This window comes from Pogona vitticeps, chromosome 2, assembly GCF_051106095.1.
Source record: "Pogona vitticeps strain Pit_001003342236 chromosome 2, PviZW2.1, whole genome shotgun sequence".
Taxonomy (NCBI): Eukaryota; Metazoa; Chordata; class Lepidosauria; order Squamata; family Agamidae; genus Pogona; species Pogona vitticeps.
Genome location: NC_135784.1, coordinates 188130645 through 188156503, shown reverse-complemented (window position 1 = coordinate 188156503; position 25859 = coordinate 188130645). Strand labels below are relative to the sequence as shown.

The following is a 25859-nucleotide window of genomic DNA, read 5'->3' as shown; positions in this document are numbered from 1 at the left end:
TTTTGTTTCTTTGGATTTTGCCTGATATTGAAGAAATGGTTGACCGTCGCAAACCCATCCGTCGCCCCGTGCATTTCCCCCGGCGGAGCGGTGATTTGACCTCCTTCCAGGACACGACCCTGGTTTACAGACCACGAGGCAGGGCACGCTACCAATCTCCTCTCTCTCTCTCTCGGTCGAGCTGTTCCCTTGAAAAAACGAGAGGAAGAAGAAGAAAAAAACCCACCACAAGTGGCGACTCCCCATTTTTTTGTCCCAAGGGCCGTGCTCTTATATTCCTAACTCTACTTTCACGCCCCGGCGCCGCCCCCCCTTCCAGGTTCGGCTCAGCAGCGCCCTCTCCGCCTGGGCGGACTAACTACCAGAGGCCAGCCGGAGGCGGTGATGGCGGCGATGGGAGCTGCTGGTGGATTCAGGTTAGTGGCGTTTCCTATGAAGGTCTGTAGCGGACTGGACATCTCCCCTCTCCCTGCCCATCCCCACCTATCACTCGTCCCCCCTCCGTTCTGGTCATTCGGCCGGACCTTATCTCCCCCCCCCCAAAAAAAAAGACTCGCAATTCCTCGCTTCTCCCGGGAGCTATGCTTGGCCATGTGGGCGCTGCTGGCTCGGGGCGGCGCGCGTGCCCTACCCGGCCCCGCTGTTGGATTCTCACGATCGGGGCGGGATGGCCGACTTGAGCGTCCCCTTTAAAAAAAACCCGACCTGCCTAGTTAGGACTCCGCCAAGTTTGAACGAAAAGGAGTTTAAAAAAAAAAGAGAACAATCATCCGGTAGTGGGGAAAAATCTCGGTAGTTTTTCTGAAAGCACGTGCCTACGAAACGCGCTTAAGGCAACATTTCCTCCCCCCCTTCACGGTGTAATTTCAGGATCAAACACGTGTCAGGATGCCCAGATAATGAGGGGCTGCTGCCTTAAGGATTTCTAATAACGGTGAATAGAGCGACAGAATATGATTCTGGACAACAGAGTCTGAATTGCTCAGCCATGGAAATTGACCGGAGGAGTCGATAATTTGAGTATCTGAAAACTCCACTGAAGTAAAGGGGAGGGGTAACCCTGTGGTCTAAAAAAATCCAAATGCAACCACTAAAAAAATCATCACACAATAAATGAGCTTTTGTGGATTAGAACACCACTTTCATCAAGTTTGTACCAATGTGAAGAACTTACAAAACTTAAAGTCCAAACATCCACAGCAAGATGGATTTTGCCAAGAACATTGCTCTTAGATGTTAAATGCAGCAGATCTTAGCAAGATGGGTTTTGCCAGGCTTGTCCCTAGGATGGAAGCCAGGAGTCTGCTGTTTTATGGTTACAGTTTAGGCAGCTGTGGAATGAGTATAACAACTCAATTCTCCAAACAAAGAAGCATTGATCATGTGCATACTCACATACAGTACATAGTCTGCAAATCCCGTGAGGTACTAGTTCCCCTCTATTCAGCACTGGTTAGGCCTCATGTGTCCATTTGTGCTTCAAGAAGGATGCCAACAAACTGGAGCAAATTCAGAGAAAGGCAACAGGGGACTGGAAACCAAGCTCAGTAAGGAAAGAGTGAAAGAACTAGGCAGGTTTAGCCTTGAGAAAAGGAGACCACCAGGAGGTATGACAGCACATTTCAAATACTGTTCACATGTATTTACTATCATCCTTTCATTGCCTTAATTTGCTTCCTTTTCTGGAAGTATCAGGACCCAGTGATATATGGGCAGTTTATGGACTTGGGAGGTGCTTTCTTGTAGCATTTCAGGAAATTACTCCCATCCTCCTAGTTAGTTATGAGCTACCTGTGGAGTTGGGGTAATGTTATGGAAGTTGCCCCTGCAACCATAATATTGAAAGCACAGAGTACCTGAAGTTGACCACAGATTTTTGTGAGCGAAGCTTTTTCTCAGCTTTGTCTTTACTAAAACAGTGCTACTTCTTTCAGGACTGTGGAGCCGTTGGAGTATTACAGAAGATTTTTAGTGAGTATGAGTTGTGTGTACATTTATATGCCTGATAACTCATATCTTCACAGCTAGGTCCCAATCACCTGTTATTTCCCATGAAAAGATATGTAGGATAATCAGACTTGACAATGCAGTTGCACTGCTGCTCTGTACTAAAGAAGAAAGTCTGTTGCCTGTTGTGGTGGGAATTTGTTTCCAAAATCCCTTGGGAATGGAATGGATTGGCCCAAAATCTGCTTCCGTGTGTGGATTAATCAATGTTATTGTTCCTTTACTTTATACCAGGGAAGCACTGTGATTAGGGCCATGTGTTAACATAGTAGAAGAGATCATTACTGCACAAGTTGCAAGCAACAATTTTATTGTTTATGACCACAGGCCTTCATGATATACAATTAAGACAATATTTCCAGTTTAAAAACAGGTAATTATAATAGCTCATTGAGATGCTTATCAACAGTCCAATCATAATGTCCTTGTGAGGGTACAATGGGTTACAGAGCTAACATCAAATCTGTAAAATAGTAAGAGGATTAACACCAGGTCTTGAAAAGCTGCAAAACGTTCAAGCTAAGCTTGCATGGTTTGAGAACTGTGTAATGCCGGGACCCCTCTTTGGAGAGAAGAGGGTTGGTGAGGGCAGGATGGCCTTGAAGATGAGAGCGTTTAGAGCAGTGATGGTGAACCTATGGCACGTGTGCCACAGCTGGCACACAGAGCTCTCTCTGTGGGCACATGAGCCATAAGTCGTCATAGAGAAATACTTACCCGTCCTCCAATCCCGGATTTCAGCACTCCAGATGGAGTGGTCCAGCAGAGGGGTGCAATGGCGACCATGACCAGTCTAGCCCAATGGAGGATTGGAGGACCACTAAGTACAGTGGTGCGCCGCATAGCGACGATAATCCGTTCCAAAAAAATCATTGCTATACGGATTCGTCGCTATGCGGGGCAAAAAGTCCCATAGGAACGCATTAAAACACGTTTAATGCGTTCCTATGAGCACAAAACTCACAGTTCTGCGAAAATCCTCCATGCAGCCGCCATTTTCGCTGCCCGGTAAGCGACGAAAGGCGCGAAAACACTACGGGCGGCCATTTTTTTTACCCAGTGGCCATTTTGGAACTGCTGATCAGCTGTTTAAAAAACCATCGTTATGCGATAATCAGTAAGTGAAACGCTTACCAATCATTGCAAAGCAATGTTTTCCCATTTAAAACATTATGTGATTGCTTTTGCGATCGCAAAAAAAAATCGCTATGTAGATTTGTCGTTAAACGAATCGCTCGTTATGCGGGGCACCACTGTATTTATTTGTTAATACCGCCCATAGCAAACAAACAAACAAGCATTTAACCCTTGCAGTACAGGAGCAGTTGTTTTTTTTTTCTAAACTAAAACATCAGCATTCGGGTTTTAATTGCAGTACTGGCACTCTGAAATAAACAAGTTGATTTTGCATTGCCGTTTCGGCACTTGGGCTCAAAAAGGTTCACCGTCACTGCACTAGAAGCAGACACTGCCCTCAAGCAGCAGATTTTGCAGTACCAGTATATTTTTGCCATCTATTCATGGCATGGATCCTCATGAATTTTTATGTATGCTCATCTCCAAATCATTGCCCATCTCCATTTCCTCGGTAGTGGCACTTTCGTGAGAGGTTGGACTTTAAGCTTCTTTGAAGTGGCAAATTTTCTCCCACTTGTACTCTGCAAGGAGCTGTCCGTGGAGTGCTTATGATGTTGATGATGAAGATGAGGCTTGCCTGGTCTCAGAAAATGAGCTTCTGTGCCAGGAAATGGCTGGGCTCCCCTGAATATCCTGGCCAGGCAAACAAACAAACGTGAGGAGCCGTGGGTGGAAGGGAAGGAACGAGTCTTTTATTGTTATGGGGTGGCCATAGTGTTTGGGTACCCAACTCCAACCCTCTCTGAATGGCACCAGGGCTCACTGGCTTCCTGTGTCTGTCCAACACGACGCATAATATACTTGCTTAGGAGCTCACACAGGAAACCCACAATGCCCAGCTCACTCCCTCACACATGCATGGAGAAATATTATGTTCCCAATTCCTGTGACATCACAGGGCCCCACACCATGACTTCACAAAAACTTCCCCCAGGCATTGGGCCCCAAATATAACGAGGGGATTGTGACAAACCCAGACCTACTGGGATCTGCCACACGTTACACTAAGCTGCCACCAACCATTCCCTTTAAGAAGTCACACAGACCAGGGATGGATTTTCAACAAATAAAAGAATAAGGTTTATTTAAAACACACACAGGGAAAATAAAATGATCAGGTGAATAAGATATAGTAACGTGGCTTAATCTCATTCATACATGCACACAGTTTGGTTCACACAGAACACTTAACTTGAAGCACAGACCCTGAACCTATCAGTTCTGGCTAACCATTCAGACACCTGAACCTATCAGGTTGGTACTGACACACAGTAGTACCCTGTCTGACACACAGACTCCCACACCAGCTTCTTCTTCCCAGCTGCTGCTTCTTCACATCCCAGCGTCTAAACTTCTCCACACACGCATCACATATATATATACAGTACAGCCCCTCCTCCTGATGTCCCGCCTTCCACTCCCCATAGGATGGAACTTTCCCTCCAAACCCATGACAGACAGGTAACATCAGTGCTGTATGTAACACCTCCCCTCTTTATAAGTTGTTTTGTAGGGGGAAAGCTAAGGTGCTTTTTCCCAAAAAACAACCTGGATAAAACACACAACAACAGTTATACATACCATATCATACTTACTTATACTTACATTCTAAGTTAACCATAGCAGTTAGGCATTTAAACATTTACCATATACATTACATCAATTTACCTTTATTCATACAAACCAAGTTCAAAAAACAGGTACATTTAACTTTTTGTCATCAATATATATCCATAGTCCATGTTTCTTTCGCCGTCTTCATTCTTCAGGTCTTCTTGACAAGGCGTCAGCAACACAGTTCACTGACCCTCTGACCACCTTCACTTCAAAGTCATAGTCCTGTAGGTTTAAAGCCCACCTCATAAGTTTGCTATTGTGGGTTTTCATTGTCTTTAACCATTGCAGTGGTGAATGGTCAGTGCACAGAACAAAATGTCTTCCCCAGATGTAAGGCTTGGCCTTCTGGATCGCGTAGACTATGGCCAAACACTCCTTCTCCACGGTTGCCAAATGTCTCTCACCTTTTTGAAGTTTCCTACTCAGGTAGGACACTGGATGCTGGTCACCATTCTCATCCTCCTGGCACAGAACTGCTCCTACCCCGCTGTTAGACGCATCAGTGTAGATGATGAACTCCCGGTCGAAGTCTGGAGCACGCAGCACCGGATAGTTGATGAGCGCCTGCTTCAACCTCTGGAACGCCTCCTCACAGTCGCTGGTCCACGGAATGCGGTCATCAGCCTTCTTCCTCGTCAGATCGGTCAGCGGAGCCGCAATCTCGCTAAACCTCGGGATGAACTTTCTGTAGTAGCCCACCAACCCAAGAAATGATTTGACTTTTTTCTTGGTGTTGGGTCTAGGCCAATCAAGAACTGCTTCTAACTTAGCCTCTAGGGGTTTTATCACTCCTCCCCCTACTATGTGACCCAAGTATTTTCTTTCTGGGCTACCCAGCTGCAGTTTGTTTTCTTTGCAGGGCCTGGGCCAAAGCACTCCCTCCCCTGGGTTTAAGTGCCTCTCCCTGGCGTTCTGGTCATCCCAAGCTTTCTTTCTGACCTTTTGAGCTTGCAGGGTCTCTGCTGCTAGCTCTAGGTTTCTCTTTAGGTCCTTCCTTAAAGAGTCTATATATGTCACAACGTCCTGTGGGTCATCCTGGGTGATGTGCTCCCAATTTTGTTTGATCAAATCAAGGGGCCCTTTCACCCTTCTCCCAAATAAAAGTTCAAATGGACTGAACCCGGTACTGGCTTGTGGCACTGATCGATAAGCAAACAAAAGGGATTGCAGCTTCTGGTCCCAATTGTTTGGATTCTCTGCCAAGTAAGCCCTAATCATGCGCATTAGAGTCCCATTGAACTTCTCAGTTAACCCATTACTTTCAGGATGATAGGCAGTAGTTTCCTTGTGCTTAATTCCACAGATTTGCCATAAGCGTTTCATGAGCTTTGATGTGAACGATGCGCCCAAATCTGTGATTATTTCTGAGGCAAATCCCATCCTGGACATATACCCCACCAAGGCATCTGCCACTGTGTTAGTTTCAATGTTAGTCAAGGGTATGGCTTCAGGGTACCTCGTGGCATGGTCCACAATGGTGAGAATGAACCTGTTCCCCCTCTTTGTGGCCCTGGGCAAAGGTCCCACAATACCCACCCCTATGCATCCGAACGGAGTGTCAATCACAGGCAAAGGGCACAACTTTGCTTTGGTCCTGTCGCGGCTATTCCCCTGCCTTTGACACACATCACATTGTTCACAGAACTCCCTGATCTGCTTCCCTATGTCAGGCCAGTAAAAATTCTGTGTGATTCTCTGCTGTGTTTTGTTCACCCCTAAGTGTGCAGCAAACATGTCAGAGTGCCCCCTTTGTAAGATCATGGGGCGATACTTTTCAGGTACCACTAGCTGACTTCTGATCCCATCTCCCCCTTTTGAGATATTCCTCAGGGTCTCTCTATATAAAATCCCCTTTTTCTCCAGAAATCTCACTGGGGTTTCAGGTGTTAGCTGGGCGTCAGTCACCTGTTCAAAACACTTTTGGAGAGTGGCGTCTGCCTTTTGCTCTTGTCCAAATCTGCTGTCTGTGGTTAAGGTTTCCACCACAGCTTCTGAACTCCCCTCTGCTTCCGTCTCTGGCTCATCATTACCCCCTTGAACTGTCCCCGTGGTGGCTTGTGAGCGTGTAATCACTAGCACCCGTTTCACATGTTCAGCCAGGTCATTTCCCACGAGCACGGCTGCTGGCAGAGTCGATGAAATCGCTAGCCGCCAAACTCCCCTCCAGCCTTGAAAGTTCACAGGTACCTCCGCTACTGGCAGTGAGATCGCCTGCCCCTCAATCCCTGCCACCTTCATGCTCTCATTTGGGATTACATACTCCCTAGGAATAATATCTGGATGGCACAGGGTCACCTGAGAACAAGTGTCCCGCAGCCCCCGATACTGATGGCCAAGTATTCCTACGTCCACCCCTGCTGTCTCAAACAACTGAGAATCTGTTCTCACCAACAGGCAGCGCCTGACCTCTACAAGAGGACCATTTTCCTCAGCCTGATCAGCAGATGTAGCTGTTCCAGATGGAGTAGCCATGGCAACAGGCTCCCTCAGTGACAATGAGCCTTGCTCTTTCTGGACACAGAACACAGCTTTTGGCTTGGTCCCACTCGAATCCTGAGGCACAATTCCTTTTAGCTGCTTTAATTTCTCACACTCTGAGATTAGATGGCCCTTTCCCTGACAGAAATAACATTTTCTGGTGTATTTTGAGTCTTTCTCATCTTGTTTTGGTTTTCCCTCCAAAATCTGAGGTCTTGGTTTCATGTCTGAGGGCTTCCCTTCACCATGGGCCCCTCCCCCTTGCTGGCTTTTCCCTGGTCCCTGAGAGTACTTGCTGTAGGTTTCTTTGGGTTTTCCTACAGATTTCCCCTCACCCAAGGGCTTTCTTATTTGGGAAATAAAATCTGCGATCTCGGCTGCTTCTGCCACAGATTTTGGTTTCCTTTCCCTCACCTGGAATTTCAGTTCCCCATGCAGGACTGAATAGAACTGTTCCAGCGCTATCAAGTCTTTGAGCTGCTGAAAGGTCTCTGTCCCCTCCTGAGATAGCCATTTCTCTAGCAGCCTCACCAATTGAGCCCCCACTTGGGTAAAAGTCTGCTCTGGTTTCTTTGTGAGGGACCTGAATCTTTGCCTCAGCTGTTCCGCATTTATCCCATGTCTTGCAAACACCAGTTTTTTAAACTCTGCAAAATCTCTCATCAGTTCCTGTGGCATCTCTGAATAAACCTCAGCCAGGCTACCACTGATTAAAGATCGCATGATGGTCATCTTCTCAGTTTCCCTCACTGAGAAGTCCACAAACGCTCTTTCCACTAGGGAAAAGAACACCTCAGGACAATCTCCCTTGTGGTACACAGGGAATTTCTTCAGGTCAGCTTTAGACAATTGGCCTCCCTCAGAATCCCTATTGTTATTATTGTTCTGGTTCATCAGTTCCAATCTTCTTAATTCAAACGCCATTTTCTCTCTCTGCAATTCCAATTCAAATTGCCTTTGTTTCTCTCTTTCCCTTTCCTCCATTTCCCTCACCCTCAGTTCATGCTGTTGGGCTAGGAGTATCTTTCTGAGTTCTGGGTTCTGCTCTCCTGTGCTGTCACCCTGCACTGAGCCAAATTCATCCTCAGAACCTTGGTCAACCTGGGGGTCTTTCACTTCACCCATTTCTGCCATTTGGCTTCGAGTCAAAGGCATACTCCCCCCCAGAACAGGCTGCTTTAAAAAGTCAAGCCTCAAAATAAAACGACCACTTTTTTTTTTCTTTTTGCCTCAGACCCAGCTTTCCCTATAGATTGCTGCTGTCCTTCAGCACTACTTGCAACTGTTGCGAGCTAGAGTCTACCCCCCTCTGCTGGGCCTCTCAGCAGACAAGCTAGCTCACTGCTATTTCACAGTTTTGCCTCAGCTTTTTCCCGCCAAAACCAGGTTACCTCAGAGCTCCCTAATCTAGCCCCCAATCTGAGGTTACACGTTCTTCTACTAGTGCACCCCCCCGTGAGGCACACCTAGAAGATTACCTACGCGCTCTCAGATTGTCCCTGACTAGACCCCCCTTGCTCTGGGCACACTTGCCAAGGCTTTGCTGGACCACTGGACAACTGGACCAGTCGTATCCCACACGCTGGACACCAATCAATGTGACAAACCCAGACCTACTGGGATCTGCCACACGTTACACTAAGCTGCCACCAACCATTCCCTTTAAGAAGTCACACAGACCAGGGATGGATTTTCAACAAATAAAAGAATAAGGTTTATTTAAAACACACACAGGGAAAATAAAATGATCAGGTGAATAAGATATAGTAACGTGGCTTAATCTCATTCATACATGCACACAGTTTGGTTCACACAGAACACTTAACTTGAAGCACAGACCCTGAACCTATCAGTTCTGGCTAACCATTCAGACACCTGAACCTATCAGGTTGGTACTGACACACAGTAGTACCCTGTCTGACACACAGACTCCCACACCAGCTTCTTCTTCCCAGCTGCTGCTTCTTCACATCCCAGCGTCTAAACTTCTCCACACACGCATCACATATATATATACAGTACAGCCCCTCCTCCTGATGTCCCGCCTTCCACTCCCCATAGGATGGAACTTTCCCTCCAAACCCATGACAGACAGGTAACATCAGTGCTGTATGTAACAGGGATGGGGAAGATAATCCTGTGACAGCCCCTGACAAACAAGACAACACTTCAAAACCATTCCAGAAAAATTCTTTTATTGGTTTTGGAAAAGAGGCTAAACAGGTATCCTTAGCAGAGATGAAGGCCTGGTTCAGCTCCAGCAGGACGCCTGCCTTCTGGTCCCTTGCTTCCCCCGGGGAAAGAGGAAGCTTTGGGCCCTGCAAGACAAAGAGAGAGAGAAAAACCAGCTAAGGGGCAAGCATGTCCACTGCCGTCAACCGGTTTCAACCCAGGTGTGTCCACCAACCAATCTTCTGGCAACTTCATCCCGAAGTTCCGCCTGCCAACATCCACTGCCTTCCACCAGAAATATCCACCCGTTCATCTCTTCCACTCCGCTTCTGAAGCCAGCCCCCGCCAGCTCCCGAATGCTTGGGTCACACACAAACCCTGGTGACATCCCCATGGAATGCCAGCCAGCCCATTCACACACACATTGATACACAGACAGGCACAAACCAGCCGCTCCCCCCAACACACACACACACCTTCACTCCACCAGCCATTCACACACACGCCTGTGCTTCCATCCACCTATATCCACCAAGCTTCCCCAAGCTGGTTTGAGGACGCTAACATCCACCAACGGCTTCATCCGCCAAACTCTGCCGGCCTCCACCTTGTAGCCTCAGCCAGCTTCCTCAGGGAGATGCCACCAGCTTCTGTCTGCCAGCATCCACAGACTTCCCCCTCGGTCCGTTGCTGACATCAGCCAGCTTCATGCCACGGATCTCCACCTGTCTTGAGCTGTTAACTTGCAAACCCACTTAGAAAGTTCCTGTGCTTTTGGGAGAGAACTTGCCTTGGGCAGAAGGGCTGGGTCCCCTTCAGCCGTTCCCACTCCCTCTGCCAGACTGGCCACTGGCCTCCCTTCTGGTCTCCTGCCCTGCCCAGCAAGCCCCTTTTATCTGCCAGCAGAGAGGTGGGGCCCCTGTGAGGTGACAAAGACCCAGGAGAAAAGGGGTTGGGTTCCCATGGCAGCAGCAGCAGCACTCTCGGGATTGGCTGAGTCCTGAAGATGATGTCAGCAGCCCCTCTGGTCATGTGATTCAACCACAAAAGCTTGCATTTTGCATGATTTTTTAAAAAATTTTAAATTAGTGGCCTATAAATGTATCCCCTGTCACCAAAATCTCCCTGTGTTAGCCTTCTGACAGGATTCTAGGCTGGTGCTCCAAAAAGTTATCTTCCAGCATTTGCACCAAAATGAACTTTTGTGAGACTGGAGAACCAGTAATTATTTATTTTTAAATACCGCTCATGGGGGGGGGGGGGAACAAACAAGGATTTAACCCTTTCAGTGGAGGAACAGTTGTTTTTTCTAAACGAAAACCTCAGCATTCGGGTTTTAATTGCAGTATTGGCACTCTGAAATAAATAAGTTGATTTTGTAGTTTGGGCACTCGGGCTCAAAAAGGTTCACCATCACTGGTTTAGAGCCTTGTTGATAAATAGTGGTTGCACCTGGTGTGGAGCTAATTAAAACAACTTAACTGGAACAGCTTCCCTGCGATCATCACAAAGCGAAATACCCCATAGGGACCATCGCTTCCCTGCGATCATCGCAAATCGAAATACCCCATAGGGATGGCAAAAAATCCATCGCAAAGCAATTTCATCGCTATGTGGAGCAATCGCTATGCGAGGCACCACTGTACTGTATTCTTTGCTTCTGACAGAAAAGAAGAAAGTTTGGTCATTCAACCTGTGCTCATATTTGATCTCAGTTAATTTTAGTTTTAAGCTGAGAAGATGTATTATGTGTTTCTGGTTTCTGTTAATGTGCGGTATTTTAAGAAAGAAAATTGTCGACCTGATGGAAGAGACCTTGGTGAATTCAGAACCACAACCGTCAACATAGGTGAGTGTTTTCATTTTTTAATACCTGTGCTTCGTCAAAGTTCTGAGTTAGCTGGGGGAGATATTCTGTACTTCATTACATCGCTGTAGGATCCACTTACTCTTAAGACCATTGAGAAGAACACGTCATAACTTAAATCTCATTGATTTCGGTGGATCTACTCAAAGTATGACTTATGTGTGGATCCAATCCACCCCCAAGTGTTAATTGATAGGAAATGTAAAACACAAGCCAGATTCTGGTTTAATTAAGGAGGAGAAATCTATATCATTGTAATCATTTCATTTGGGCATAAGACTGCATTCAACTTGTTCAGTTTTATTGTAGTATATCATCAGAGTGTTAAGAAAAATGGCAGTTCTAAACTAATTAGATTGTAGTGGGATTAGAGACAATAGCAGGCAGGATTTTAGCTACTATTTTTCTTTTGATACGTCTGTATTAGCTGACTGAATTTCAGTTTGAACCTCCGCAATTGCTTCTGTATTTCTTGTTTATTCTTTTTGTCCTACCTTCCCTTTCCTAGTTATCTAATTTTTTCTTTCTCTTTTAAAATCAGAATCTTTCAAATTGACTTCCAGTCATCTGGGTGAAAATTCCATCTTTGTCTCCAACACATTAAGGAGGCATGTGACTGACACTCTTCTTATAGCAATGAAGACTATGTTTATGTTTTTTATTATCAAAGAAAATCATGAGCATTTTCTGATTTCTTGGCAGAATATTAAAAAAGTCACAGTGAGAAGAACATGAATCTGATTTTTTTAACATTTGTTTCATTAAAAAGAAGCCAGCCCTTTGAATCGTTCATTGAAATCTGAAAAGCGATAGCGTGTATGTAGCCCACACAATCATGGGGCTACCAAAATGGTCTCAGCAGTTGAAAGCTTCGATTTTCTAAGGCATGCACTCTCTCTTCAGGTTCAATTACCACTGCAGATGGCTCTGCTCTTGTGAAGCTAGGAAACACTACGGTTGTATGTGGTATAAAAGCGGTATGTTCATTAAGAGATATTATTTTAACAGTTTAATAGAATTAATTTTAAAAGGTAATGTCTCAGGTTGTTGTGAAGCAAATTGAACCTCAAAAGTTTGTAGCATTTTCCTCCTTACGTGTTGTCTTGACAGCTTCTTTTAGACTAATAGATGCCACTAATACAGTTCCCTGCTTAAGGGGAAGCCATAGTTTCTCATTATGAGAATGTTCATAATAGTTCTTGGCCACATGCTCTAGTCCAGTGGTCATGGAACAGGGGTAAATTACCCCAAATGGGGTAAAAATGAAAATCCTGGGGGTAATGGGGATGGTCGCTGCAGGCATTTTACCCCCAGGCATTTTTATTTCCGACGATGCTGTGTGTAGGTGGGCATTCCGTCGCGGGGAGAGCGAGCCCGGGTGAGGAACTGCACAGGGCACCTGCCTGTCCTCCTCACCTCCAAAGTGGGGGGGGGGCAGTGGACCAGGTCAGCTGGAGTCTTTGCCCGGCGGAGCCCTGGCTGGGGCTCTCCTTCCTGCCTGCGCCCACCTGCCCGGTGCACTGGCAAGGAGGCCCCCTTCCCACCCCGCTTCCCCTGAGCTCATGGCCAGTGGACCTGCCAGCCCTGTGGTGCCCACCTCCCCTCTCCAAGGACACGCTTTCCCAGCGGTGTGGCAGCTCCAGACTGGCTGCCTGGACGGTGGCCACAGGTCCCGGGCGAGCGCAGGAGGGGCGTGGGTCAGCCGTGGATGGCAAGAGCCAAGGGGGGGTAATGTCAACGTAAATAATTTTTTTGGGAGGTAAAAGGTAAAAACGTTCCCTGACCCCTGCTCTAGTCCCCATCCACCCCCTCATCACATGCAGAGGAAGTTTAAAGTTTCTTGGTTGGTTTACTGGAAATCAGTTTTCAATTATGTCCAAATATGGGGAAATGTTTCTCACAATTGGCTGATAAGTTATGGTATGAGGGCTTAGGGTGCTTGAAGAAATCACAGTTTCCCTTAGTCAGACTTAATTGGAAACAGATTTATTGTAAACCCTAGAAAGCTTTAAGCTTCCTTCTCACAAGAAAGAAGGAGGAAGAGGGAAAGGGAAGCACCTTGGGGCTGAGGTGGACAATCCTACTGAGTCTCACATGGCTTTCACATGTCATCTTCTCCTGTTTCTCTGAAGATCTGAAACAGTGGTTCCCAACCGTTTTTGAGTTGTGACCCAATCTTTTTATGATAGCCAGCTGGCTTGCGACACCCACCCACCCCGGGCCACATTTGTATAAAAAGGCCTCTTTAATGGGGTAAATCCATCCTTCCTCAGAAAATCGAAGCTTCTTTCTCCCCCAAAGGGCCTGTTTCCCCTACATGCATGCTAACCTTACAAAACATATAAGGTGGCCTGCAACCCCTCAGAAAACAATTTAAGACCCCTCCCCTAGTTGGGAAACAATGATCTAAAATGATGGTGGGAAGATGAATAAATATTCCTGTCTTTGCCTACCCAGATATGGAATCCTGTGTGGGTTGAACTCAGCATGACCATCATCATTTTAAGTGTTTGTATTTTGCTATTGTAAGCTTCCCTGAGTCTCTTAGGGGTGAGTGGGATCTAAACTTGAAGAAAAACCTTCTGCACCAAGAGAATTTTCAGTGGTTGGCACTGAAAGTTAAGCTTCAAAATAGTTCATAGTACAGCAAAGAATTTTCAATTGTAATGTTTTTCTGAGGAAAAATCAGCCTTCTGTTGTTTATTTCTCAGTTGGGTTTCTGTTATGCATTCACAAAAATGAATATATTGTAGCGCTCATGGATTTGTCAGCTTTGGTGCTATCAAGATGTTGAGATGCCATGGTCGTGCCTCACTTCCCCTGCCCAGTATTCTTATTGAGAACAGCTGAAGAGTACTACGTACTTTGTTGCTGCTTTCATCACTAATCACCTGAGTAGGAATGGGGAGCAGTACCATGTTAATATGTCAGGACAGGTATTCTATTTTTGCCCATCTGAAAATATGAGCTAGAATTGTATGTATCTATGAATGTCAGAGCGGGCTGCATGCTAGCAAGGTGGGAACAAGGGGTGGAGCCCACGCCATGTCACCCATAAGCATAGAAGCATTGACTCTTGGGAAGAAAATTTTGGCCTACCGATATAGTATCGAAACTGTGTTTAGTGTTACTGAATGATAGTTGCCATGGTTGTCATTCAGAAACTGATAAGCATTATTTATATTGATCCTAAGATTTCTGAGAAGATATTTCTAAATGTTTTCCAATTCTTATGTCCTTCCCTCTCTGCAACATGAACATACTGCATACAGGAATTTGCAACACCCCCTGCTGATGCCAGTAACAGGGGATATATTGGTAAGGTTCCTTTACTTACTTGCTTTTGAAATTACAGTGGTGCCTCGCTTAACGGGCGCCTCGTTTAACGACGAATCCGCATAGTGACAATTTTTTGCAGTTGTTTTTGCGATCGCATAACGATGTTTCTAATGGGAAAATATCACTTTGCGATGAACGGTAAGCTGTTTCGCTTACTGATTTTCGCATAACGATGTTTTCCCAACAGCTGATCGGTGGTTCCAAAATGGCCAACGGGTAAAAAAAATGGCCGCCCACTGTGTTTTCACGCCCATTCCTCGCTTACCGGGCAGCGAAAATGGCGGCCGTATGGAGGATTTTCGCATAAAGTTAAGTTTTTTTGCCCATAGGAACGCATTAAACGGGTTTTAATGCATTCCTATGGGCTTTTTTATTTCACATAGCGACAATTCCGTGTAGCGACGATTTTGGCTGCACGGATTATCGTCGCTGTGCGGGGCTCCACTGTACTGTATTGGTTGCTTGTATTTTACAAGATGTATCTTGCATGTATTAGCAGGAAAATGCTAAGAATGTCTGTTCAGAACTAAGTCTCATTATATATATGTCCTTGTATACTGTAGGGATGCTACCTATAGTAATTGTTATTTTATTTACTATTTATTTCTAAACTTTACTTCTTTCATAACATATAAAGCCTTGTCTCTATTCTGCACTTTCCAACCAACAGATGAATGCCTTTGGGACAATTAATTGAAGCTTATAGGGTGTGCCTATTGCAACACTTAACAAAAGGATAAAAGTAGTATAGCTGAATAAATAATAAGATTAAGAGAAAATTCTCACATGTGTTTATTCATATACACCACGTTTCTCTGTTTATAAGTATACAGATTAGAGATGGGGGTATTCATATTTGTATACAAGTGCCCCCACATAGATTGACATAACGAGGTGGACTAGCCACTCGTCAGCCTGGCAGAAAGGCTTGTTTTCCCTCCTTCTGCCAGGAGTGGTTAGTCGACAACGAGCTCTGGAGCGATTGGAAGGGAGCATGGAGACGGCTGCGGCAGCGGACAGATGAGTGGGATGGTTTGGCCCCAGTGGCCCGGACCCTTGTTATGTACTCCTGTGAGGAAGTATCATATACGAATACCCCCATCTCTAATATTGATAATCATAACTTCTTGAAATTTTGTTCATTTTTTTCACTGCAGAATGATTTTCAGTGTTGTGGCTCTAGTCTTACTACATGTTTTGCTTATTGCACTTTTTTAAAGGTACCGAATGGTGGCTTTGGGCTACCTCCTTTCTAAGCACGTTTCAAATTTTATCATCCTGTTATCCTATCAGCTTTTTAAATCTTCCTAGTTGGCACCCTTTCCAAGTATAAGCCAATGGTTCAAATGGACGTATTCTGCCTAAATTCTCTAAATTGAAGAGTCATGGAAATGTAGAATACATCAATTTCTTTTCTTCCCTAAATACAGTGTCCTCCTGTATTCTGGAAGGTTTCCCAGCTGTCCAAAGCAGATTTTGGCTGAAATCCTGTTGCTATAAATTACACCGTGAATTTCTAGATATTAAACACTTCTGATTTCTCTCCCAAGGCTCCTGTGCAATCCCTTTCATTTTCCAAAATCTTGTTGCTAAGCATAGAAAGTTGTCCTAGAGTAGATCCCTTAAATCAGTGGGGGTTTGGTGTGTCAACCTCTCCATAAGTTCTATTGATTCCAGTGGGCCTACTGTAGTTTAGACTTCCTTTAGGGTATCAAGTTATCACCAGAGTAAGCCTATTTGAATCAATGGAACTTATAGAGGAAGTGACTCATTAAATCCCCACTGATGCAGTGGACCTACCCTAGTGCAAGATGCTACACTAAGCAGTAAGATTTTGGCCATTTTGGGGAAGCCAAGGGCGCCATGGGACAGAAGGAGGATGTTTTTTAATTACTGCAAATTGCCATTGCCAGTAAGATCATCTCTGACAGTTTTGGCTAATTAAAAACTTGCCCCTCCCATTCTGCAGTCCCAGGGTTGCTGATAATGAGAGGGATTTCACAGTCTTGGGAGTTTTGGGAGAAAAGTCAGAAATGTTTATTTTTAAAAAAATTACCAGTGATGACATTGTCAGCCTTATGCAGCATAGGTTTACAGTGACAGGATTTTGGACTCTGGGGAAAAGAGAGCGAAAACCTGAAAATGTCCATTCTGTGTTTGGGATTTTTACCTCTAGAACTTTAGATCAAATACTCTTGTGCTTGAATTTATTTTAAGTTTCCTGGGGATTCAAGGTTATTTTATTCATTATTCTTAAGATATATGTGGAATTCAGGAAGAAGTCATGCTAATGTAAATTAGGTGAATATTTAATCACCTTTTTCTTTTTCCTAACAAGAGTAGGTCTAGAATGTAAAATATTGAGGAAGGAGTATGTCACCAGATGCCTCCTATGATATCTTTTGCTTCATCATGATTTTTCCCTCCGTAGTTCCTAATGTGGATCTTCCTCCACTCTGTTCATCAAGGTTTCGACCTGGACCGCCAGGGGAAGAGGCTCAGGCAGCTAGTCAGTTTATTGCAGATGTAATTGAAAAGTAAGATACTGTATATGATCTATTAATTTTTCAGTATAGAATTGTCAAGAAGAGCTGGTTTTCCCCTTCAAAATTTCACTGTTTCAGTTCACAGATAGTACTGAAAGAAGATCTGTGCATTGTTGATGGGAAGGTAAGTATATGCTTAATCTTTACAATTAATACTAAGTGTATAGTGTTTAAAAACTCTGGAATGCATCTGTTCCCTTCGAGTTCACATAAAAAAGTTGAAATGACATTTTGCTTTGTGATATGTGCTTTGTATATATGGATAAAGTGACCTAAGTCATTTGGTGTGGAAGTCTTTTGCCTGCTGCTTCTGAGATGGTCAGAATAGACCTCATAGGGTCACAGTTCCTGCCAAACATTTAACTGTTTCAAAGTTTCAAAGTGGGGTTCTTATGGGTGAAGACCTCACCGGTGTAATGCATTTTTCAGTGCACTGCAAAAAAAGAAACCTTAAGTGTAGCTTAGTTTTCAAAGTGATCTATAATGATTCAAAGGTAGGTATAACATTATACTGGCAATTTTTAAATAAAATACACTGTAGAAAAGGGTATGTACAGTGGTGCATCGACTTACAAACTTAATATCTTCTAGAAGAACAATCATAACTCAAAATGGTCATAAGTCGAAGCACCATTTCCATTGAAATGCACTGAAACCCCATTAATTTGTTCCAGTTGAAAAAAATAATCAAAAAACACCACACAGCAAGCCCCATCGAAACGCGATGGGGTTGAAAAATAATAATAAAAAAACACGCCTACACACCAAGCCCCATTGGAATGCGATGGGGCTGGAAAAAACAAAAAACCCGTTCCACACACAGCCAGCCCCATCGGAACGCAGTGGAGCTGAAAAGAAAATCAACCCCCCACATACACAACCAGCCCCATCAGAACACGATGGGGCTGAAAAAAAATCAAATTTCCCCCCCCCCCCACACACACACACACAGCCAGTCCCATCGGAACACAGTGGGGCTGGAAAAAACACACACACACACATACTCCACACACACAGAGCCAGCCCCATTGGAACGCAGTGAGGCTGGAAAAAAGAAGCTTCTGTAAAGAAGCTCTTCGCCGACCAACGGTTAGTCCTGTAATTTGAATTCCCCGCTTTTTTTCCCTGCCTCTTTTGATCGCAACTTGAAGCTCCGGACGCAAGTCAAAGCAAAATTTTGCGGCTGGAGCTGGTTGCAACTCAAAATGGTCATATGTTGGGATGGTCGTAAGTCAAGGCACCACTGTAGTAGTTCACACGCATATCATGCTAAATGGAGCAGAGACCTTTCTGTTTTTTTTTTTAATGTAATAATCACCACTTTTGTCACATATAATATATTTGCATAAGCAATATTAACATGCACATTGTGAATAGCAAGACCCACAAAGAGCATTTTAGTGTGCAGACCACTAGGTTATTTAATGCATATAGTCATGCTGTTTCTCAGCTGTGTGGTCATTAATTTATGCAATGTAACTATCTTCACATTTATTAAATCTGCATTTGTGGCCCTGCATTTTTTTAAAAAAATGAATATATCTGGTTTTGTTAGTTTTATCCTTCCTGTTCTATTTAACTGGGTTTAAGGTTCTGTCCCTGTATGTAAACCAAGGGTGGCCAAAGTGTAGCCCCCAGGATCCTCAACACCGGCCACACGGAAAACTTTTGTTCAATATTAAAGTGGCCGGTTTCACTCCCAGAAGCCTCCAGAGGTGCAAATAGCCAGTTTGAAGTTTCCCTTCCCTGTTTAGGCTCAAAATGTGGGAGACTTCATCCCAGTGAGGTCCAGAAGGGGGCCTGCCATCCCCGAGGGGGTCCCCCTGTGTGAGATATGGGGTTTAGAGCAGCAAATGGGCTAATCTGGCATTCCCAAACACTTGTAGCCTTATCTGTTGCTGATAACGTTTTAGTCATTTGGGCAGTACTAAGAGCAAGGTGGCTCTGAAATACTCTGCTGCTAGAGTTATTTTAGTGTGCACATTTAGAGATCGGCACACCAAGATTAAGCTGCTGGTGCCCCCCATCCACCTCTTCATCTGGTCATCTGAAAATTGGGTAAGGGATGATGTGTCACCTTAAGTCGCTCTAGCTGATTTCAGACTTAAGCCTCTTGAAAAGTGACATGAAGGAACGTTTTTGACTTACAGGTTAGTTGCAAAATGTGTCTGTGGTTCCATTTAAGTGTTTTCGGTATTTACATTTGTGTGTGTGTTTTTTTTTTTTTTTTAAGATTGCTTGGGTTCTGTACTGTGACATTATATGCTTAGACTATGATGGAAACCTCCTGGATGCATCTCTTTGTGCTTTCTTGGCCGCTTTAAAAAATGGTAAGGAGTCCTTCTGTATTTTCATATTTAAATTGACAGTGGCAGGTTTACATCGCAGAGAAAACAGACACCGATATCTTATAAATTCTGAAAAGAATAAGCCAAGAGTTTGGGAGAGTAGTTTGGGAAGACATGAAGTGGGCCTGTTGCAGGCCGTGGCATTCTTAGGTAGCTGCTTTGTCCATTATTATGGCACCTTGCTCTTTTGAGTATTAGGTGTGAGAGTCCTCAGTGAATCAAAGCAATGTTATATTCATTACAGAATGTCATTTTCCACAAGTCTGCTCCCCCTAGGAAAACCCACCCACTCATCCAGCAGAAATAACTAGAGAGTCATGGTCAATATAGTGGGGTGGAGGGTTTATCCAGAAATCCCCATGTCAGTATTTGCAATTGACAGGGACCTCTTTTGGTCATTCATGCATATATTCACACGCACACTGCACAGAACACTCGGAGATGAAACAGTATAAGTACCACAAAGGAAAGAAGAAACATCTTAAATCTTTATTTTAAAAAGGATTACTTATAGTCTAATCTTGAACTTGATTTCTATTGCAGTTTCAAAACTTACATTAAATATCTTGCCTCGATAAATATTTTTGCATTTGAGAATTGTGTAGTTTTAGAGTAGAAAACTGTATAAGGCCTTTAGTGCAGTATACATATTTATACAGTGGGGTCTCTACTTAAGAACTTAATCCGTATTGGAAGGTGGTTCTCAAGTGGAAAAGTTCTTATGTAGAATTTGCATTTCCCATAGGAATGCATTGAAAACCATTTAATCCGTATCTGCTCTTTTCCGTCCATAGAAACTAATGGGAAGCTGCTATTCCGCCTTCTACCACTAGAGGGGGATTTTTTCTTTTTTTAGGTCAGGGAACAGTGTTAAAAGCACTTCTGAGGAAGCTAATTTTGAAGCAATGGACTGAAAACCAATTAATCCGCTCTGGCTGTTTTTGTTATGTAGAGGTGCGTTCGTACATTGAAGCATTAGTTCCCATAGGAACTAATGCAAAGCTGGTTAATACGTACTCTACCACTAGGGGGAGAATTTTTTTTTAACCTAAGATGGCCTAAGATTAAAAAAAGAGCAGGAAAGGTTTTTTTTTCCTGTTCTTATCTGGATTTTTGTTCTCAAGTAGAAGCAAAATTTAGCAAATGGAGCTGTTCTTAAGTGGAATTGTTCTTAAGTAGGGACGTTCTTAAGTAGAGACCCCACTGTATTTCAAGTTGGTATTGTATTTGTATGGTGGTCTGGGAAATGGAGAAAAGTTGGTCAAGGATAGTTGGGGGAAATAGAAGGTCATGTTCTAGGGGCAACTCTAAAGCTCTGCAGGGTCAGAAACACCCAGTAGTCATGGATTTCCATTTTTTTACTTAAATTTATAAGCAGAACATAATCTTAGACCCTTCCTCTCACTATCTCATTTTCCTTCCAAAACGCCTTTCTTTTTTCCTCACCAAATTCTCATTTGTTCTTTTAGTGCAGTTGCCCGTCGTTACGCTAAATGAGGAAACTGGTTTGGCAGAAGTCAACTTGAAAGAGAAGCTTCCTTTGACCATTAGAAAGCAACCAGTAGCCACATCCTTTGTGCTGTTTGAGTAAGTGAATCGCCATGGAGCCGCCTTCTGTGTGCAAGTGGTGAGGTTGGCGCTCGTACCTTAAAAGCACTCTTGAGAAGAGAAGGAATAAAATCTGTGGGGAACCATAAAGAATAATGGCCCTCCTCCAACTGGTTTAATCCTCCCCCACTCTTGGAGAGGGACAGCGTGACAATCCTTCTCACCCAGACTGAAGGGGTCTTCCCTGTGGAAATAATGTAGTGGGTTCTTGCTTCATTCTGTCACCCTTTCTTAGGAATTCTTACACCTTCCCATTGTTGTGTGAAGCAGTGTTTCCTAACTTTCTTTGGGTTGTGACCCCCTTTTATCACAGCACAGTAAGCTGTGGCTCTTCCACCACATTTGCATTAAAGGCATATTTAACAGGGTGAAGGAAACACATTAAAATAGCTTTTTTCCCCCAGAATAGAATTCTAATCTAATATGTGAATATTAATGTAACAGTACATAATTATTGGGGGCGGGCTGTAAATCTGCCTCTACCAGACAACATTTTAGAAGGAAAAAAATGTCAATATGCTTTGAATTTAATTTCATTTTTTGGATGTGGAAATGACCCTCCTGTCAGGTCTCCTTGAAACCCCCCCCTCAGTGAAGGGACCCTCCCCCCTGAAGCCCAAATCAACACACACCCCATGCCCCCTCCCTGGTTCTCCTCCCTTTTGTCCATGACTCAGGAGGGGCCCAGAGGGATCTTCCCTTCCCAGGTCCCCTCTCTCTTCACCGCACTGCTATCATCACACCCACAAGAGCAGGAGACTCAGGTGGAGTGACAGGTGCCACTGCTCTGGCAGCAACAACTTTTCAATCTCGGTGCCATCTTGGGACACCCGCATTCCCAGCATGCACCATGCTCTGTCCTCATCCAGACCTCTTTGAGCTAGGCTAATGCTTGGGCCCAGATGGACGACCTCAGTCCTCCAGAGGTGGGTGTGGCGATGGAGCGGAGAGAAATGAGAGAAAGCTGTTCTTTTGGGGGAGCTGGCAGTGGTGTCCAGGCATAAAAGGAACAAAGGGGTACAGAAATACCCAAGAACTCTAGGTTGCCTGCAATTCTGGTTCAGATCAAATTTATCCATCTGTAGGCCAGGAGGATTAAAATAATACCATGTTGTGTGTACCATATTTAATATAGTAAGTATAACAATAATTGCAACTAAAAATAACCATGGCAAATGCCCCCCAAAAGAAAAACCACTTTGTAACTCACTTGGGAGTCATGACCCCCATATTGGGGACCCATGGTGTAGACTGTGTGGACATACAAAAGAATAGCTTCAACATTCTCCTTGTTCTAGCCACAGGCTATATGTCTGACAGTGCATCTTGGGGGTTGTATTGTTACTGGATTGTGTAAATGTAAGCTACTGTCTATGCATTTAACATATGTTAAAATATTATGCCTTTGTTGCCATATAAAATCACTTCACCTCTGGATTTCTGTGTGTCTTCTCGTTAAAAAGCACGTTAGTGATTGTTGACCCAACTGCAGAAGAAGAAGACTTGTCATCTGGGATGCTGACTATTGTAACTGATGAAGAAGGCAAACTGTGTTCTGTTTATAAACCAGGTACTGTGCCCCGTTATTTTGAGTGAATTAAAGGACTAACAGCCAGAATCCCATTGGTGTTCATGTAAGGTTTGCATAATATGCTGCAGCTAATTGCTGAGCCACCATCACATACTGCTTCAGCAACCAAGAGGTGCCCTGGAGTTTTATTATTGAGCTGTGGGAGGTTAAGCAAAAGTTCTGTGAACACCGAGAAGAATCTAGCCAAGAAATATTTTTTGACAAGTTGCATGCAGATATGCAAGGATAACATAAGACTGGTTAAGCTATGCCCTATGGCAGTGGTCTCCAACCTTGGGCCTCCAGATGTTCTTGGATTTCAACTCCCAGAAATCCTGGCCAGCAGAGGTGGTAGTAAAGGCTTCTGGGAGTTGTAGTCCAAGAACATCTGGAGGCCCAAGGTTGGAGACCGCTGCCCTATGGTGTAGTTGGGAGTGTTTAACTAAAATGTGATGCCACCATTTTAAAAAAAAGGATTATGAAGTTGTGTTATGCAAGAATCGTCAAATGGGAACATGTAGCTCTTGCATGCCTTTTAATATGTGATAGAAATGTTTTATTATTTGCAAAAGGCTAGTCTTCATGTCCTTCCTCAGGCAGGAGATTGCAAAACTTAGAGGGAGCTTGTTTTTCTTCCTCAAGTGGCCCAATAAAAGTATCCAACTTAGTTTTATGGTCAATAAGTAACGTTAACAAAAAAATAAAGCTGCTTCTTTTTTACTTAATAAACTCAGTACCGTGTAATACTATTTGACGGAAATTTGAAAAGGAAGGTGAATGCTAAATCCAATATTTCCTTTTCTTTTCTTTTTCCTTTTGTCAGGAGGAAGTGCCCTCGCGGAAGCAAAACTTCAAGACTGTATCAGCCGAGCAAGAGCCCGACAAAAAGAAGTGAACAAACTAATGGACAAAGTGACCACAAGCCTAAAACCAATATAATTGGGGGGGGGGGCTTTAAACATTGTTAGAATATTATCAGTCACTGTGCTCAAACATCATCTTAAATCCTACAGTTGTGAAATTCTGTAACTTCAAACTGTCATTCCACTTTGAGAGATACAGAGTGCTGCCAGATTGGTAAAGTGCATTTTAAAGTAGGACTTGCTTAGGAATGTTAATTTCTATAGAATTTTTTTAAAAAAGGAAACTGTATAAATAAAATAAATATAATAAACATATAACACATATAAATATATAACAAATATATTATATATATTTGTTATGGAGATGGAAAGCAAACAATGTAACATCACTTATCCCCCAGGAAAAGTGTCAGTTAGGAGTAAAAGCAGAAGACATTCTTCACCAGAGAAACTGTATATTTGCATTCAGATTCTTGAAGAGAAGTCTGGCAGACAGCGTGCAGAGGAAAACATACAGGAGACCCTACAGGAGGACATGAGATGTTGCTGACATCTCGCCTTACCAAAAAGAAGATGAAGAGCAGAGTAGTTGTAATAGACATCTCTGTTCTTCGTGGGACGGATACTGAAATATACTTGGAAAATCTGTGGACCCACCAGGTGTAGCTTGGTTTTAACTGTTGAGGCCCTCTCAAGAATGTTGGTCTATTAGAATCAAGATAAAGGAGCATATTTAAAGGACACATTTTTAAAAGCATATGAAAGAGAATCTCTATAAAATTTCATTTAAAAATAAAAATCAGTATAACTCCAAAAGCTTTAAAAACATTCTTACAAATACATGAACATCAGAGTTCTTATCAAATGAAAAGCATTATGGAGCCTCTAAGCATATCCGTGTGTGTTTTGTGCTGTCAGATCAGAACCAACTTACAGCTACCCAGAGAGGGGTTTCAAGGTAAGTGAGGTATCCGTGCCATTCCCGCAGTGACTTTCCAGGGCCAACTGGGAATTCGAACCCTGTTCTTCAGAGTCCTAGTCTGTCACTCCATCCACTACACCACACTGGGGGAAAGTGTATGTCATGCTTAGGCTTATTTAAAAATTATTGTACTTACTAGCTTGGGCGACTTTCAAAACTGAACAATAATTCAACAGTAAGCTCTTTTTAAATTGTTTCTTCGAAAACAAATTGCTGTGTCCACAGGATCTTCTAATAGAAGTGCTTGTATTGTTCTCTCATCTCTTACATATGATGTTCCTTTTCCCACTGGACTGTGAGTGAAATAGGATTGAAAGAGTGTGTCTGATTCCCCACTGTATAGCAAAGGCACAATAACCCCAGTGCTGAGTGAAGATCTGATATTGTAGTAGACAACAATTGGCTTCTGCAACTACCCTTTTTATTTTTATTTTTGAGGAAAAGCAGTCATCTCTTATAGTAACATTTATGACAACCAACAAATACTGTAGTCCATACGAATTGATATACAATGTTCTTAAAGTCTTTGGTTTATTAAAAGTCCAGTTGTAATGTTCATTCTCCCTTGACTGAATTAATACATATGTTGACTGAAGTTTCCAAGCATGTCAATCAATACTCAATCTATTTTTCTCCTTAGAAAAAGTTATACCCAGGCATTTTCCTTCCTTTCTCAAAAAGAAGAGTCCCACGCCACATGTCTGAATTGATTGCTTGAGGTCTGGCTGCTTAATTGTTGCAGTACAATTGGTGTAATTATGAACCTGTTCTTCACCACCATTTACATACATAACAATGTCCTTTCAGCTTTTTCTGTAGCTGCTGCGTTGAGAAGTTCTGCTCTCTCAACATTTTTTATCCTTTTTACAACAGAGTAAGATGCATATACATCCCTCTTGCTTCTCTTAGAGGGCTTAATCAATTCCTTCCATGCCATCAGATCAGGAATTACTGTATGTATGTTTCCAGTGTCAAGTCCATAGCTTCTTTTCTTCCCCAGAATTTTCTGTATCTAGTTAATTACATAAGCAGACCTCCTCCTTTTCAATGTGCACATTTTTCTCCTCTCAGTGAGAGTTAACACAGGGAAGTTAATCCTATTTCTGAGTTGATCAGGTTTAGAAAAATATTTTAAGTCCAGAAACTAAGGACATCCGCCTTCTAGATCTCTTTATCTTACCTGATTACCTGAATTAGTATTACTATAGGGAATTCTAAAAGCTATCACGTCATTTTGTTATCCTCTCCTAGCAGAGTTTTTTTCTCAATGAAAACAGGGCACATGTCTCTCATAACACTGAACACATTTTTTTCTGGATTTATAG

The 25859-nt window shown here is 43.4% G+C and overlaps 1 protein-coding gene across 1 annotated transcript; it reads left to right on the top strand.

Annotated features, from left to right (window-relative positions):
• The first annotated feature begins 305 nt into the window (after positions 1-305).
• EXOSC8 (exosome component 8) lies at positions 306-25090 on the top strand. Its single transcript, XM_072991683.2, has 11 exons — positions 306-416; positions 1935-1971; positions 11197-11260; positions 12182-12255; positions 14551-14596; positions 17049-17154; positions 17242-17287; positions 19397-19493; positions 20981-21098; positions 22583-22689; positions 23513-25090. The coding sequence occupies exons 1-11, from the start codon at positions 385-387 to the stop codon at positions 23626-23628; spliced, it is 843 nt and encodes a 280-aa protein (XP_072847784.2). The 5' UTR covers positions 306-384; the 3' UTR covers positions 23629-25090.
• Positions 25091-25859: the final 769 nt, after the last annotated feature.